We start from the raw sequence: 17974 nt of genomic DNA on the forward strand, positions 1-17974 counted from the left end.
TTATTGTTGTTTATAATAATTTAAAAAATTTTATCAGTACAAATTTAAACAATATAGCATATAATACCATGATGAAATACCTGTTACTTGATATATATTTAATACTTAAATGTTTTTTTGTGCTTATTTGTTATTGAAATAATGTCATACCTTTGACTACAGTCACAATATGCATAAATAAAATCAAAATTAATTATCATTACTGAAGTGCAGATATTATTTAATATCACTGTATTCGGAAATTAAAACAAGACACAATGTGTCCAGACACATTATTATTATTAAGTGTTTTTTTAAATTATTAATTAGGGGTGGAAATATTCCTGACAGGTTTTTCCCAAATGATGAAATTCATTATTGCACATGCTTTATTATTATTATTATTATTAGTATGTGCTTCAGTCCTCTGTGAGGTTTTGTAAAAAACAGGCTTTCTGCTTATGTTGTACATGCAATGAGAAATGTATTTATTGTGACAACAGTAATAAACCCATCAGGAAATGGATTTTCTACAGGAAGTCGTCTTTCTGAATCACTCGTTGTTAAGAAAGAGAAGGATGAAAGCGTGTTAGACTGATGAAACATCCTGTTTATCTGGGATTAGCTCCTGGGTCACTCGTATCTGCTGGTTTTGTGCTGTAGACAGGAAGAAACCACTTAGAAACATGCTAAAAAAAACATTTCCTAAAGGTTCATGGGATTTATTCTCATTGCGTTGATTCGTCGGTTGTGTTTATCTGACACCCATGAGACTGCAGCAGATTGAGTTTCCCGTCTTTATTCTGTTTTATAAATCCTCCGATAGGATGATGTGTAATTCCTCAGGATGATAATAAAGGCCTCTGGTCCTTTATGTTTGGGAAATCTCAAATCTATGCTCATCATTTCAGATTTGTCTCAGAGTCACGTTTGCTCCGCGTGAAACGTCTTTCAAACTAAGGGTGATTTCTTGAAGGAATTGATATGATGAGTCAGTTTCTCCAGTCAGTTTTTCTTCTGTGCTGTGGACTTGATTCATGTAGAAACCATATTACATGTACAGTAGCATGAATTACAGTTTTAACCCAATATAAGTATATCAACCCAAAAATACTTGCCAGCAGTGATGTTTTGCGTATGGAAGTAAATTACTGCCATAGTAATGAGATAAAGTTTAAATTTACATAAATGGAGATTATTGACATGTCGATTTATTTCACAATACTAACTTTATCAATTAAGTTTTCTCATAATTCCCACTTTTTAATCATTATTCCAACTTCGCAATTGACTTTTAGTCATAATTAACGTTTTTGTATTCATTTGCTTTTAACATAATTCCATTCGCCAATTTAGATGTTTCAAGATTCCAATATCTCATAGTTGAGTTAGTGTTTCATAACTGACTTTTAATCAGAATTTTGAAAATCAGAAAAATTGACATAATTTAAAACCTTTAATCATGATTGTCATGATTTTGATTTATCTCTATTTTTTTGTCATAGTTTTAGACTTTTTATCTCATAATTTACTTTCTATTTCAAAATTATAACACTTTATATATATATTTCTATCTCAAAATTGAATTAGTATTTCATAATTATTATGAATTATTTCATAGTTTCCACTACTTACGTCATAATTTTATAAATGTTTCGCTTAATTTAAGCATATGACTGTCATAATTTTGATTTTTTTTATCCAATAATTAACTAGATTACGACAGTGTTCACAGCGTGGATTTTTTTTTTGCATCATAATTGACTTTGTCATGATTTCGATTTTTTTTTATTACAAAATTGACTTTGTATTTCATAATTATAATTTTTATGCTATACATCTTTGTCATAATTGACTTTATCACTCAAAAATCTTGCCGCCTTATCTCTTAAATGGTTTTTGTCATCATTTTGAACGTTGATTTCAACTTTTTGTAATTGTGAATTTTTATCTCATAATCGACATACATCATAATTTACTTTTTGCTCATTTAAATTGGTAAATTGATTTTAATAGTTATTAAAATTGGTATTTTTATGGATGTCAAATTCTGATTTAAGTCCAGCATGACTGTTACTGTTCCTCGTACTTATGGGTTCATTTTTGAAGTTTTGAGAGCAAAAATGAGACCACATCCAGTGCAGAGGGATGTTTTTAGAAACCAAATATTAATTGATCTAATTTAATCCTATTAAAACAACCAACATCAGTTACTCTTTGCCAGTGTCTTCTTCTTCAGGTATTACATAATGTGTTTGTGTATGTATTATGAATTTGAAAATGCTTCTCAAATAAAGCTATCAGATGGCTTCAGAAGACTTGGAATACAGTTAGCCATGTGAAGTACTGTTATAATACTTTAATGCGTTTGCTATTTATAGTGCTTGATAGTCATCACTATGAAATATTGTAGCATGGGAAAGAGCTATAAGTGTCTGTTTGCGTGCTTGTTTTTATGGGTATACGTGCCTCATGCTTTAATCTATCTCTCCCAGTCATGGAAAGATTTACTCAGTGATGTCAGAGTGGGAGGAGCCTGCGGACCCTTTTAGAATAAGGGGCGGAGAAGACCATTTGATTGACAGGTGAAGCATCTAATCAGCCGATTAAAGGCCGAAGCACGTCAGCGTCTACAGAGGAATATCAGCTTTAACAACGTTAAGAGTATCAGATTAAGTGTTAAGGAGGAAAGTTTAACCTTGTTCTTTCTGGGCTGTGAAGCGCATAAACTGTCTTTTGATCCTGCAGGGGCAAACGGGGCCAAAAACACAAATTAAGGGCATAATACAGTCACCGATGCAGCACAAACCTCTGAAAGCGGTTTTAAAAAAGCATTACTAACCAGTAGTATGTTACTAACAAAAGCAAGATTTTAATTTTTGATGGCATGTGATGTTTACCGATGCAAAAGTTGGGGTGCTATGCAGTCACATTGTGCAGATTTGAGAAATCATTCATGTCTGGAGCACAGTATAGTTTAGTACTTACTGTAAGATGTTTGATCAAACCACTACTACTTGACTCATCAAGAGCCACATATTACAGAACCACCTTGATGATGATTAGTTTAGCAGTTGTGACGCATCTTACTACATATTATGCAATTGACCGCTAATAATTGCGTTGGTTGCTTCGATGCTGAGCTCCAGTGTGAGCCTCCATATGGTTGTTAGGTTAATCGCTGTACAGGTAAACTACACACAGTCGTGCATTCACTTGGTCGACAGAGGGTCTTACACGCTAATCTACAGATTACTAAAAGATTTCAGGAGACCGGGGAGGACAACACTGCAGGATAAATGCATGCAAGTCACTCTGAACAGGATTGGTCCATTTTTAGAGACCTACCCAACATGCCATGCAATAATACAGTTGAGGCCAAATATTGTTTTAAACGTGCAGATTTTTCCCTCATATTTTACTACTAAATCCTCACCCTCCACAAGGTTTCCAAAAGGTTTCTGGACCACATTGACTTCCATAGGACTTTTTTTTTTCTTCTCCATACTATGAAAGTCAGTGGGGACCAACAACTATTTGGTCACCTAGATTCTTCAAAATACTTTATTTTGTGTTAAAGAGAAGGAACCAACTCTGAGGGCGAGTAAACAATGATGAGTTTTAGATTTTGGGCAAACTAGCCCATTAAATGCGGTTTTATTTTACATTGAGTGGGTTTCCTAATGGGGGCAAGTGTGAGCTGGAAACTTTTATCTCAATAGCTTCCATTTTACTAGTAAAAATCACCAATAATACTAAGATTTGCTATTTACGCTATAACATCAGTAAGCAAAACTACCACCAAGTGTCGGGTTAAGCTATATTGCTAACTTTTCCTTCGTATTCTCATTTGTTCCAAATAATCTTGTTTACGGATAATATTTGCACATCTGTGAAGACTTTTAATGTCACCATTTAAGGACCCCATTAAATCGGAATTCAATTTTAGTCCATCTCCGTTAGCTCTGAAGATAGTATTTGTATCCTAATGTGATCATAAAAGTTGGCGAAATTGTAGATAGTGTATTTCAAAGAGTTCTCTTGTTTGCTTGGGCAAACAAATGATTTGTTGCATGAAATCTAGATGAAGTCCCATCTTACAAATGGCAAGTCATCTTAATGGCTGGGATTTCAAGCAAAAGCTATTAGCTATAAACAACCCAAAAACTACACTCATCAAGCAGATTCATAGAATGATAACTATATAAGGATGCACACCAATGCACCATAACCCTGATTATTACATTTGGACCCCTTCAGTTATGTTGTCTGGTACTTTAAATGCTTGAGCTCATTAAAGCATATTGGATTCTGATTGGCTATCAACGTTTTTATCATTCATCAGCTGAAAAAAAATAAACAAAAACAAAAAACATTTTGAAACTAATTCCAATGACGTTGTTGTCGACGATTATATTTGTGGTCTAGACTCTACTAAATTTGAAATGATTCAATCAAAACTATATCGTTACTGTTAAAATATATAATTATTGTCTTTGGTGTGACCAGGTATTCATTTTCTTAAAATGTATGATTCACCGAGCCCATTTTACTCATGATTGTGCATATAAAGAGCAGAGCTAGTTGTCATGGTGATAAGCTGAATTGCATAAAATGCTTTCCGTTTACAAAACATTGTGTACAATAGCCAACTTTCTGGCTCTTGTGTTTCTCCTTGCTTCCCCCCGGTGAGCTGACACAGCTCCTCTGCGTTAGCTGCTTTGCGTCTAATAGGATCAGAGGGCTTTACGTTGTCATCTGATAAACCTAATCCTCTTGATAGCTGCGCTGCACCTTCTGAGCCAATTTGTACTCAATTAGTGTAATGAGGAAACAAGCGTAGAGCTTCAGGAAATACATCAGCGTGATCGAATAATTGTGCTGTCTCTCGTCCAATCCCATCAAAAATCAAACCGAGAACTCAAATTGTTGACAAGAAGTGACCTTTCTCCCAAGACGACTCTATGAACAAGACAAGTAGTCTAGACGTGGTTCCCAAATGGTTGGACCAGAAGTCTAGTTTTGGTTCCCAACTTTTAGGACCAATAGTGTAGTCAGTGGTTCTCAACTGGTTGGACTACTTAGTCTAGTTAGTGGTTCTCAACTGGTTGGACTACTAGTCTAGTTAGTGGTTTCTTAGCTGGTTGGATCAAGAGTCTTGTTGTTGATTCCCAACTGGTTTGATCCAACACTCCAGTCGGTGGCTCCTAGCTGGTTGGACCAATGGTCTATTCTATGGTTCCCAGCTGGTTGGATCAATAGTCTAGATGGTGGTTCCCAGCTGGTTGGATCAATAGTCTTGTTATTGATTCACAACTGGTTTGATCCAACAGTCCAGTCATTTGCTCCCAGCTGGTTGGTCCAGTGGTCTATTCTATGGTTCCCAGTTGGTTGGACCTATAGTCTAGATGGTGGTTCCCAGCTCATTGGACCAGTAGTCTAGTCAGTGGTTCCCAACTTGTTGGACCGATGGTCTATTCTGTGGTTCCCAGCTGGTTGTACCAATAGTCTTGTTAATTCCCGAGTGGTTTGATCAACAGTCCAGTCAGTGGCTCCCAGCTGGTTGGACCGAGAGTTGACACTCCCAAACACAATTGTTTACTGTACACAATTGAATTCTGACATATTTGCATATTAGCCCAATCAAACTCTAGAGTATTTTAATGCAATTTGGCGTTGCTTTTGAGAAGTTAGTCATGTTTGGACAAGTGAAATGTTCTCAGCATGTAAATGTTTTACTAGCTTCCACCAAGTTAAAACAAATGGCGCTAAAATACCTTACCGTTTGACTGGACACATTGCCTCAAAATATTTGGGAAAACAGATTCTGCTAAGTAGGAGGATTGGAGGATGTATAGATGGATAGATTCCCATTCTTTTCTAGGAACTCCCATTATCCTCAAATGCCTCACGAGCCAACAGGGATCCCATGCACGTGAGATGCAGCTCTACAATGAAACTTTAAGCTTTCCAGGGATTTTCTATCTTCAACCTTGTCCTTTGATAATTGACTCTGGATCACGAGACTTAGACATCAATCTGGCAAAATGTATGCAAGCAATCTTTCCTGGAGATCTTTTGTGTTGGATGGTTTTAGCCACTTGCACTGGCTGCAACATTTGGTTGAGCCAAGTTTATTGTAGATTTCATGATATTTGAGGGGTGTTTGTAAGACATATTTTAAGGCAGTCATGCAATTTCAGACCATGTCTTTACTCTTCATGTTTCGTCTCACTTCTTTACACTAACACCGACCCAAAACAAATACAGTAAGTGAGCTTCTTCAAAGTATATTAAGACTTCATTGAGGTCAGAGGAAATCTTCAGTGTCTTTAGCCTCATTTCAAGGTGTTACTGATCAACCTACATTAGCCCATCAAAGTTTTAGACTTCTCCCAGTGATTCCATCACAAAAACACAAGACAAAAAGTGTCTTCAAGCCAGAAAATTAATGTTTCTGTTGTATGTTTATTAAAAATTGCAGTTTGTACTATATTTTACACAGATATAGAAGAAATGAGCAAATACAGTCGTATTGGTGGAAGCAGTAGTATCATTTACATGGATTCATTTGAACGTGAACAAGTTAATCTTGTTCTGAGGTCATATCTCTTAAGCAATGATCACTCATGAGTTTGACTAGGTTAACTCTTTAATGAGTTGTTAAATGAGTCTGCGCTCATGTCGTTTGCTTTAATTACTCCGCTAATTATTCAACGGGAGACCGTATTGAGTATTTACTGTAATACCTTCTGTGAAGCGTGCAGTTCACGCCAAGACATGCTCCACATGTCATCGGCCTATGTTAATATACAGAATTATCTAAATGTCATATTTTTCACATTTTATAAAAATTGCAAATTGTATTTAATCACACATATATATATATATATATATATATATATATATATATATATATATATATATATATATATATATATATATATATATATATATAAAAAATGTAATATATGGATATTGTGTAATAATGATGAAAATTAGTTTTAGTAATGGGTCTATCATTTTTAAGGCCAATGATGTTCTACCAGTAGACATATTTTTACATATTTATGTCAGTTTTTGGTGAAAGATCGTTTAGTTTTAATAGTACAAGCATCAGTGAAAACTTTCAGTTCATCCTTTTGTCTCTAAAACAATTGATTTTTGTAAGAGGAAGGAGAAATGGCTTCATTAGTGTCGCCCTCCTCCTGTGGGGTGAATTCAAGCTCCATTTAGAGCAATTACTTGAGCAGAAACCGTCTGTCAATCATTCTTAAGGGGGAAGAGTCCCAATTAATGAGCTCCTGTAATCCCTTGCTATTATTTCCCTTCTGAAGAGACACACACATACAAGCTCTCTGTCCAGCGGAATCCACTGGAGAACTTCTGTGCATTTGTGTATGATTTCATGTTTAAAGCGAGAGCGGTCGAGGTCGGTCAGGGCATACAGTAGCAGACGGAGGCGTGCTCATCACCCACATGTGACCCGCTGAAGGGAGAAACAGGTGGATGCGGGTCAGTCTGGAGACAGAAAGCACACGGAGCATCTCGAGTCAGAGGTACGTCCCATACTGCAGTCACTCTGTCCTGGGAAAACTTTCTTAAAAAACATATGCACAGGAAAAATGTTAATAATTTTTAGATATTTTTATTTGAATTATCTGAGAGTCTTGGGTTTTGATAATATACATGATGCACAGATATTACATATTAAAATATATAGAATTGGTATAATATTTAAATATACTATTATATACGTTCATGTAGCTGTAATAAATGTAATAAATACTTTAATAATATTTATATAATCCATGCATATAAATTTACATAAATGTATAATTTTAAAGTAAATATATTTATTTTAATATTTAACACTAAGCTTAATTTTGGAGGTTTAGATATTATTTGCATCTTGTTGTATATTTGGATTCATAGAAGAAAAAATTTAAATCAATAAAATGAATGTTATGTTAATGTTCAAATAAATGTCTGTCATGTCTAGATCATCTGATTTTCTTTGAATGCAGATATTATATTGTGTGTTGTTATGTGGTGTGATATTTATTCATCACGAATAGTTTAGTCTGTAAACTTGTTTTACATTATCTCTAAAAAGTAAAGTAGTACAAAATGAGAGCAGACTTTATTTGAACTTGTTTAGCCTATTAAACTATGAATATTTATAGACACGAGACCTCATTAAGACACTTTTAACGTAATGTTAATGAAGAAATTGATCTGAAATGCATTTTTTTTGCACACCTGTTGATTTTAGATTCTTTTGGGTGTGTCAACCATTTATTGTATTACAAAAGACTATATATGCTTGGATATATATTAAATACGTATACATTTATAAACATTTAAATATATATATACATAATTAAATATATATATATATATATATATATATATTTTTTTTTTTTTATTGTACATTATCTGTAAAAAAAAATTTTTAAAAAAATTGAAGAGCTTATTTGAACTTGCTTAGCCAACTAGAACTAAAGCTTCTTATAAAGAATATACTTCTAATGCATTATTTTAGTGCATTTGTTGATTTTACTTTTTTTTAAATCTCCAACTAGGTAAAACCAGTCTACTTTGGATTCCTCCATCAGATCAAGATCAAGTGGTTTCATTAGTTGGACGGCCTCATCCCAGCTTTTCGAATGCATTTGTCACTGGACACCATGAATATGGTGGATGACCGCTGTCTTTCGCCCAGTAACTTCCACGAGATGGTCAAAGCGGGAGGCACGGCGGTGGGCACCCGGGTCCACAGCATAGATGTCATCCTGGGCTTCAACAAGGACCAGGATCCTTTGCTCAGCCCTGGCGGCAATGCGATAGCACACAAAGTTGGAGGTGAAAGTCTTGGAGATCCAGGGAAGCAGGACCAGAGGGTACAACCCTTCGGGCATCTGCCACCCCTCAGGGACGCCTCGGAGCAACCTGCATTTCATGGTAAGTTCTTCATAGGTCAAATATCAAGTGTTTCTTGCAATTACTCCCTAACTAGCCTCCTGTGAAGGTTAGGACATTTAGACACACTGTTAAAAACTAAAACCCAGAGACCTCTTATTCTGAGCCCTCCTGTTGATTTTAAGGTGACAGTAGCTATGTTTCTATCCACCTATTTTTATGCGCATTTTGGATTATTGCATAAAAAAACGCTGGATGGAAATGCCAACATGTGTATAAATTCTAAAAACGTGCATAAAAAACGCATGCTCACAACTGTAGGATAAACTTTTTATCCGATAAGAAAAAATGAACATAAACTATGATGGAAACACAGTTACCGAATAAATTCCACCATGCACACTGAAAAAGTCATTTGACTTTGCGCTATGAAAATGCCTGAGGAAAGTCTGTCATCAAAGTATTTCTGTATAATTACTGTCTTACATGGCTGCGTTCCCAAACAGCAGGAATCCACCACTTAAAGCAATGACTGCATTTATTGTGTTACGTCTACACTCTCTTGAAGCGCAAGTAATTTATTACATACTAGTTTTCTTAGAGATATTTAGTGCGAGTTTATCAGGAAGTTACCATTTTGTTCTCTTCAACTTGGTGCTTTATTCGCAAATGTTTTATGTGATATTCCAGTTTTGCCCATAAGTTAAATTTGCATCTTTGGATGGAAACATATCTAGTGGCAGCTCACCAGGACATTAGCATCAAGTATCACCTTAAGAGACCTTAACGAAAGTCTGACGCTTCTTTTATGTAACTTTTATGTAACCGACGGCACAGTTACCTAGATGCATTCTGTTGAAAGATGGACGCTCCTAGAGGATGATTGTTTTGCTAAGTTGTTCTTTTATAGTGTTGTACACTTCAAAGTTGCCTCAGATGTTTAATATAAAATTTCTAATTAGAAAATTTCTTGACATGCATTAAGATAATAAGATAATTTGGTCTTGGAAAAATCTTGAGAAATGGTTGACACCTCAGACTTTGGTTGCCGAGAATTGGGACATCCATTTGTTGAGCATTAAAACTTGAGAAACTCTTGAAATTTTAAAGAGACCTTGTTTTTATGGTGTGTTTTTTGGCAATAGTAATATGCTAGGTTTAATCGAGCCTAAATATGAAAGAACGATTGAATTTTCAAGTCTTTACAAGGACTTTTCAAACCTGAAAATAATTTGGCAACGGGGCTCATCCCTTGTTCTCATCCCCTTGTGGAATTCTTATAATCTTCTCCTATCTTAAACAAGATTGAAAAACTGTGCATGCCAACATAATCATTTTTCCATTCTGCTCCAATTTTTTTTTTCCAATGGGCTCATAATCCATCATGATTTTTAGTCCTGTGATAAGAGAATCTCTCGCATGACCCAGAGTTGTCTTGTCTGTTATTGTGACTCAAAAGGGTTTTGAACGGTTTGAACCTTTGAGATCGATTGTCCTCATTTAACATGAGTTGCCAGCAAGTCTGAGCGTTTTTATTGGACGTCTTAAATCTGACAGGCGGTGTGCTGATCCTTGAACCAGGATTGACCCCCTACCATTGTGTGAGTTCAGTCTATTGCGTTAATGATGCTAGCTCCGCTAACCCAGAACGCTTGTTCCTGCCTGATAATTAAACCTTGTTCTTCAAAGTTGTTTCCATACTTTATTTTCATGTAATCGCTGTTTTAAGGAGTTTTATCCATTCTAGCTAACCCACATTGAGATTCTGCATTTTATTTCTACTATGGATAAGTGTATTCAGGTAGTCAGAAAGTCTGTGCTCATTAGCATATTTTTTCCCCAAAGCGTGAACTTACCATGTGCTGATTGCAAGGACACTCACCCCAGGAAGCTTAAATCTGCAGTTAAGTGTCCTCAAGGACACAGTAATGATAAGGGTTCTATTCAAGTCCAGTTCATTGGTTGATCTTATCTGGTATTGTACCTGCAGCGTCTAAGTTACTAGAACCTGCAGCATTTTAATTGCTAATGAAATGCATTTAGCAGACACCTTTATCCAAAGCAACATACAGTGCATTCAGGCAAACATTTTTTTATTTATTTTTTTACCTAACATGTGTTCCCCTGGGAATCGAACCCACAACCTTTTGCACTGCTAAAGGCAATGGGTAACACATATTACCTTTTAAAATCTTTTTTTAAATCTGAAAATGTCTGTAGATTCCATCTTGGCGCTGTATCTGTGACTTGCTAGCTTCGTGATACTATTACCAATTTAATGTTAACAGCTATTTGGCTTGCAATTACATAACAACTTTGCAGCTATTGTTAATGTTCACTTGTTTAGTCAGCATGTGTACTGAGCTTTTTTTAAAGTTGGACAGCACCAACTTGAAGAATATGTCAGCTACATCTTATGAGTGCAGTACACAAATCCACTTGCCATGATGACCAGTATTTTACTGGAATTAATTGAATTAGCTTGCCAACTGCCATTGGGTCTCTCCAGTTCACCAAGGTAAAGTTTTCCTAGAAACAACCTTATGTTGAGGACATGAGGTAGAATCAAATGAAGCCCTTAGGTAGATTATGGTCTGGTCTACAGGGAAACCATAAGGGGAATTAACAGACTACATCTGTTACTGCTTGGATTACGTGATGGGAAACCTTCAGTGAAAGCCATGCCTACCATCAGTGACAATAAAACTGCTCTAGTCGAAGCCTGTGTATTACAAGAGCTTTTGGCCAGGAGTATTATGGGATTAGAATCTCAGTTTTGGAAATACCATATCAGTAATGAATTTACATGTAGTCACCATCTGTAAATAACAGAGATCATATTAGTCATCTTGTCACTATTTAATTTTACTGCAGTCCAAAATAGTAGGTTGTATAGTGTTAGTGGTCATGAATCACGATTGGCAATAGCAATGTTGCTTTTTTCAATCCCAAAAGAACTTTGTGCCCTTGGATATGGCTCTTAATCCCATCTCGTTCTTGCAATACATTTATAACACAATTCTGTTGAAACATCATGTAAAGATCTGTCTAAAGTGGACTCTCAAGTCATGTCTTTTGTTCTTTTGTCACCTGTGGTTTTAGACGATGACATATTCTCCAACAAGTGCGATGGGGACTTGAGCGACCTGCGGAAGTCCATCGAGAGTGACAGCAAGTCTCCTGACTTGGCCGATGGGGAGCAACCCAAGAAAAAGCACCGCCGCAACCGCACAACCTTCACTACGTACCAGCTCCATGAGCTTGAGCGAGCCTTTGAGAAGTCCCACTACCCTGACGTTTACAGCCGAGAGGAGCTGGCCATGAAAGTCAACCTCCCTGAAGTTCGAGTGCAGGTGTGTTTCGATCTCTTTGTGAAATTAAAAGTATTCGTTTTTGTAGAGAAGATCATGCAATGTTGATAAAACCAGTCTCCAGTGAACATTATGCTTTGGATCTGGTATGCTGGTTCCTAACTTGATAGGCTGAAGCTCTGGTTTCTCCTCACCTGGTTGCTCAACCACAAACTTGCTGAAACCAACTTGCTTAAACGTCTTAACAAGCAAGTCCACATAAATTGACCACTTTTAAAAAGAAATGCCTTATTTTGCAAGACCACCTTGTTCAAGCAGCTTCAGCAAAAGAACAAGCAGCACTAACCAACATTCAGCCTCAGCTGATCTTTTCAGTAGGGTTTCTAAGCATGATCCATGACAAATCCAACTTTGGTTGGTTCCCAGTAAGTTTGGAGAACAAACGGTCTTATTGCACAGATGCTTTTTGTGAAACACCATCTTACGTGCATATGATTGACTTCAAAGACTGATTATTTGAGGTGTATGTGTTTGCCCAGGTTTGGTTCCAAAATCGCAGAGCTAAATGGAGGCGACAGGAGAAAATAGACGCCAGCACTATGAAGCTCCATGACTCCCCCATGCTCTCCTTCAACCGGCCGCCAATGCACCCCACCATGGGGCCCATGAACAACACTCTGCCCCTTGACCCTTGGCTGCCCTCTCCTCTATCTAGTGCCACTCCAGTGCACAGCATCCAAGGGTTCATGGGTCCTACTCAAGGACTGCAAGCAGGCTACGCCAGTCACAGTTTCCTCAGTCCGTCCCAAACCATGGCCCAAAGCATGCAGCCCATGGCGCCACCTCCATACCAATGCCCTCCTCCCTTCACCGACAAATACCCTCTGGAGGATGTAGATCAGCGCAGTTCAAGCATTGCAGCTCTGAGAATGAAAGCTAAGGAGCACATCCAGTCCATGGACAAAACATGGCAACCCATGTGCTAAGACATCTCTCTTTGACTGCAGGCCTTCATATTTCTTGGTTACTAATTGGTACTTAAGGCTACTCAAGAACCTTGCTTCTTGTCTATTCTCCAGGTCAGAAAACGTTGGGGCGGCAAAATGTAGGCGTTAAATTAGTTGTGTGCCATTTATTTATTTTTTTGGCAACTGGATATAATAACTGCTGAGTTTGGATGAAGAAAAATGTTTTGTTTAGCATGTTCCATGTATGTATTTGTAAGGCACACATTGGCGTGTTATACGTCTTTCACTGTCCTAACAGGTTTAATTGGTTTTTGAGAGGATTCTAAAACCAGGGTTACTGAAATGTGAATATGAGGGTGTGTTTTGCATCACATGACCTCTGTCTGCAAATTCACACTTCCTCCTGAAGGACTGGTCCAGATGTTTTGGGTTTAAACAGAAGATAAATATGGTCAGTGGTTAGAAAGGACCTCTTACACAGACAGCTGATTTCATCAAAACCCCTCGTTTTGACCACAATGGCAAGGACAAGGGGCAGAACTGATTGGTTTTGGGGGAGAAGTTTGTATGCCTCAGTGTTCATTAGAGGCAAACGCTTATTGGCAGACCAATCTCCTGTACGTGCAGAAGAGCAGAAGGGGAAACTATCTGTCATCACCCCATCGCGACTGCCCCTTTGTTTGGGCCAGTGAATCCAAGTCCGATCGTTTTGTTTCAGCTCCTTTAGAGGGAAAGACTGTCAGAGACTCACTATAAGACACCAATCAAAATCAGAAAGTTTTTTTAGATAAAACACCATCATTGTGCTTTAAGAGTCATTTTTGACGACTCTGAGAACAACTGACCTTCAAAACAGACCTGGTTTCAAAGGACCAATGTCATGTTCCACAAACATGCAAGTGGGATTCGCTGCTTATTTTTGAAAGGAAACTCACTCAGTTCATGTTGCCAGAGTTTTTGTAGCAATGAATCATGTGTAGTTGTATTTGACTAATGAAGTTCTAGACAGCTAGATACTGACTCCTGTCAGGAAAGGTATTAAACCTTCAGGATGATTTGAATTATTCATTTGAACAAACTATGCTTACTAATAATGTTTTAGCTGTTTACGGATGTCAAGGATGAAGACTTTGTAGATGTTATGAGTATATACAGGTGGTTAAACTGTGTAAGTAAGTTGTTTTTTTGTTTGTTTAATTGTGGTTTCCACAGTTCTGGGCGCTTTTGGGCCAACCATTAGTTTACAAACTGAATTTACTTATAGATGACTTGCACAGTTTGATCAACTGAAAAGCCAAAGTTAGACAGCAATATGACAATCATGGGTAATTAATACGAGTGTATGATGATGTTTTTGTCCAAGAATATGGATGTGGTCCCTATGTTTGTAATGTGTCCTAGATGTTTTCACGATTACATTTGAATCATGCAGAGCAATGAATGCCCACAAACATTCTTAAGAATAAACAAATCTAGTTTCTCAGAGATTTGCTGTCAACTTGTTGTTTGGACGTCTAAGTCTCTGGTTGAACTAAAGGAAAAACTGTCTTTTTCACAGCCCCTACTGCCTCTTTTTCTCCTGACCTGTGGCGGCGAGCCAGCCCGTTAGTAAGATGAGGTTCCAGTCAATCAGCCAGGCCCAGGAGGGGGCATCGGCCCCAGGGTCCACTGTTCCCTAATTGCCTCCTGACGCTGCTGTTCAGGCACATGTTCGGAGTGCCTGGTGCTCGGCTGTATTCATGATGTGTGAGCAATGCTCTTGGACAGATGGGACACTATGAGGGCCATCTGGGGCCCCAAAAAACATGTGCTGGGAAAAGAGCAAAGGGGTGTGAATGTGGGCTCTTTCATGTGGTACAGTTTCATACGATGATTACCACAGTGCAGAAGGTGTGGACTTGCTTTGGTCCAGAGTTTACATTTAGGGAGTGAAAGAATTCCATAGACCTTAAAGGTATAGTTTACCCCCAAAAACATAGCAACAACTTATCAACCACCAGTTACAAACAAAAATCACATATTGCATCAATATGCTACAAAAAACGTTCTGCTTTCCACATAGCAATGTCCTAGGAACCACATGGTAATGTATTAAAACTAACACTTGCGTAGCAATGCTAATGTTAAAATAGTTTTCAGGTTGCATTAGACTTTTTGGAATTGTGGGAAAATATATGCTCCTTACCATCTGTTTTACTCTTGTAAACACACTATACATAGTAAAAAATATATTAGTACTGTAGCTGAACTTTGCAGTGATCAAGGTAGGAAGTATTAGCGATTGCGCGGATGGGAACGGAGGGTGGGAAGGCTGCTCATCAAGGTTAATGATGGAGAAAATCCCCCAATTAGAGCTTTTTCCCGCAGGCCAGGATGAGTTCAGTGCGAGGATTAGTGGCCAGGCCGAGACCGAGCAGCCACTGACCGCTGCACATCTTGGCAGACGGGCGGCTGGGTTGAGGGTAGGCATGCGTTCAGCTGGACTGGCACAAAGGAATCATGGGAAAGCAGAAGTTCAGCCACTGCGAAAAGCTTTGTTCACCAGGCTGAGGGAAGTATGCAGCTTTTCCACTCTCATGCTTCGAATGTGGGTCAGTCTGTTGTGTTTAATGTCCATTTTATAATCTCACATTCGGTTCACAGGTTTTTTTTTTTTTTTAGTAGGTTAGATGCTTTCATAACACAGTCTGGGTGACATATCATCCAAGACTGAAATAAATAAAAAAATTGTATGAATACATAAAGTTTTTCTCAAGATCATCTGTTAAAAAGTCTCTACATGAACTACCTGGAGAAATACTGCACCAATTCCTTTAGTCAGACATCTGGTAACAAAATATATAAAGTAAACCAAGGGTAAATCCGTGACCTCAGCTACTAAACAATCTCCTCTGCTTTTCTCATTTTATGGACATTAAAACATGAATATGCTTTGAAACTAAAGTTAAAAGTACTGTAAAATGCTGGGAAAAAAATTGGGATTTGGAAATAAAAAGTATATATATATATATATATATATATATATATATATATATATATATATATAGTATAATAACCGTATACAGCAATTTGATATAGTGTAAATCTCATTGGTATTCTATTGTCAATAGCGCTTTAAGTTTGACAAACTAGATTTAAAATGGTGATAAAGTGGTGATTATTATCTGTGATCCCTGTAAGCGCTATAACATAAAAACACAACTTTAAAGCAGCATATTTTTCCGATTGATTGTATGTTTATTAAGGGAAAATCCGACGCTCTGAATCACAGGACACCCCCACAGTTACTGTATTCATTGAGAACAATTAAGTCTCTAACGACTAAATTAATTGCGTAATCTATTATTTTGCTCCCTCGACACGGCGCAGGCTGAAGTTAACAGGCTGATGGGGATAATATGGGAAGCCAGCGGAATTAATGGGGTTTGATTAAGCCAGGTTTTCAATGGGACATGGCTCTTTTCACATGACATAATTAGAGGTCATGGAGAATGGGTGGGACGTGCTGGGCTAGATTTGAGGCCTGGCGCCAGTATTCTTCTCGTCAGTGGACGTGAAAAGGTTTGGTTTTTGTCATCATTTGTAAACATGGGGAATGCTGATGATTAGTGGGACAGTTGGGAATGCATCACTTAGAGACATTATATGGGTGATTCTAAAATTACTTTACATTAAAGGTCAATTAAAAGGTAGTTGTTAAACATAAAAGGTGTGATTAGCTATGAAACTTTTATATTGGGAAGCTGGCAGGATTTACAATCAGAAATTCTACTTTGCCCATATTTATTTATTTAGCACAAGAACTATGATTAAAAGTGGTATCTTATGTTTTAATTGTCCGATTGAGGCAAGTTGCAATATATCCTTTATGCATGGTGTTATTCTAGTTTCTATTTGACATTTTTTTTTATGCTTTTCAATTTTCCTGTTGAATTATGCTCGTCTTGCTCCTTAAATTGATCTTAAAAACCATTAAATAGGCAGTTATACATTTTAATTCCACTTGTGTCGAGGAAAATGAATGTATTTCATATTTCCCGCTGTGTGTGACAACATGCCCCAGCACGTGTTTCCTTATTAAACACCTCTCCTGATAAATGTTCACTGGAGTAAAGCGTGTGACCTGTCTGTTTAGTACTCACACAAACACAAATCTGGGTGAATCAATCAAGCACCAGCATGCCTATAATCTAGTCACAGATGTAATTTGCATGAGAGAACGGCTCCAGATTCTACCAGAAACACCCACTGCTAAAAACAGAATGCATGCCACCCTGGTCTATAACAAGATTACATGTGAAATCATCCCAAAAATGAAGATATATTTTTCTGTGTGTCCAGTGCACTGATAGACTGACCTAATTTTGAAGAACCACCAGCAGTTTCTGTTCAAGTATACATACATACACATTAACGCTAACGATTATTCTTGGTCAACTGAACGACTCACTCATTAACAAAGTTCGCGCCATCTAATGGAGTAGTTTTGAATCAATTGAAAACGATTCACTGTTTTGAATCGCTCCAAACTCCTCGCGCTGCTGACGCCTGCTGGTCAGAAGTGTGTAGTGCAACACAAACTCAGGCAAACCTGCCTAAAAACACTTGTTTAGAAACCATTGGGTTTTGTTGAAAGTGTGGTCAATGCACAATCATACCATTAAATATTAAGGTTATTTATAATATGTTTTTAATTAAATGAGAATATTACTTTTTCTTTTCTATCCTACAAACGTGTCGTTAAAAATGTTTCAACTAATCTGATAATAATCCTAAACTTTAAGTTGGTTTGAG

At 37.2% G+C, this 17974-nt stretch overlaps 1 protein-coding gene across 1 annotated transcript; it reads left to right on the plus strand.

Annotated features, from left to right (window-relative positions):
- Positions 1-8648: 8648 nt before the first annotated feature.
- Positions 8649-14660, plus strand: LOC113039421 (retinal homeobox protein Rx1-like). Its single transcript, XM_026197325.1, has 3 exons — positions 8649-8943; positions 12004-12254; positions 12752-14660. Exons 1-3 carry the CDS (start codon positions 8649-8651, stop codon positions 13196-13198), a joined length of 993 nt encoding a protein of 330 aa, XP_026053110.1. The 3' UTR covers positions 13199-14660.
- Positions 14661-17974: the final 3314 nt, after the last annotated feature.

Source organism: Carassius auratus, chromosome 22, assembly GCF_003368295.1.
Source record: "Carassius auratus strain Wakin chromosome 22, ASM336829v1, whole genome shotgun sequence".
NCBI lineage: Eukaryota > Metazoa > Chordata > Actinopteri > Cypriniformes > Cyprinidae > Carassius > Carassius auratus.

Coding starts and splice junctions, on each gene's coding strand:
- LOC113039421 (XM_026197325.1), top strand. CDS start 8,649: ATGCATTTGTCACTGGACACCATGAATATGGTGGATGACCGCTGTCTT. Junction 8,944..12,003: donor GGAGCAACCTGCATTTCATG/GTAAGTTCTTCA, acceptor CTGTGGTTTTAG/ACGATGACATATTCTCCAAC. Junction 12,255..12,751: donor TCCCTGAAGTTCGAGTGCAG/GTGTGTTTCGAT, acceptor GTGTTTGCCCAG/GTTTGGTTCCAAAATCGCAG.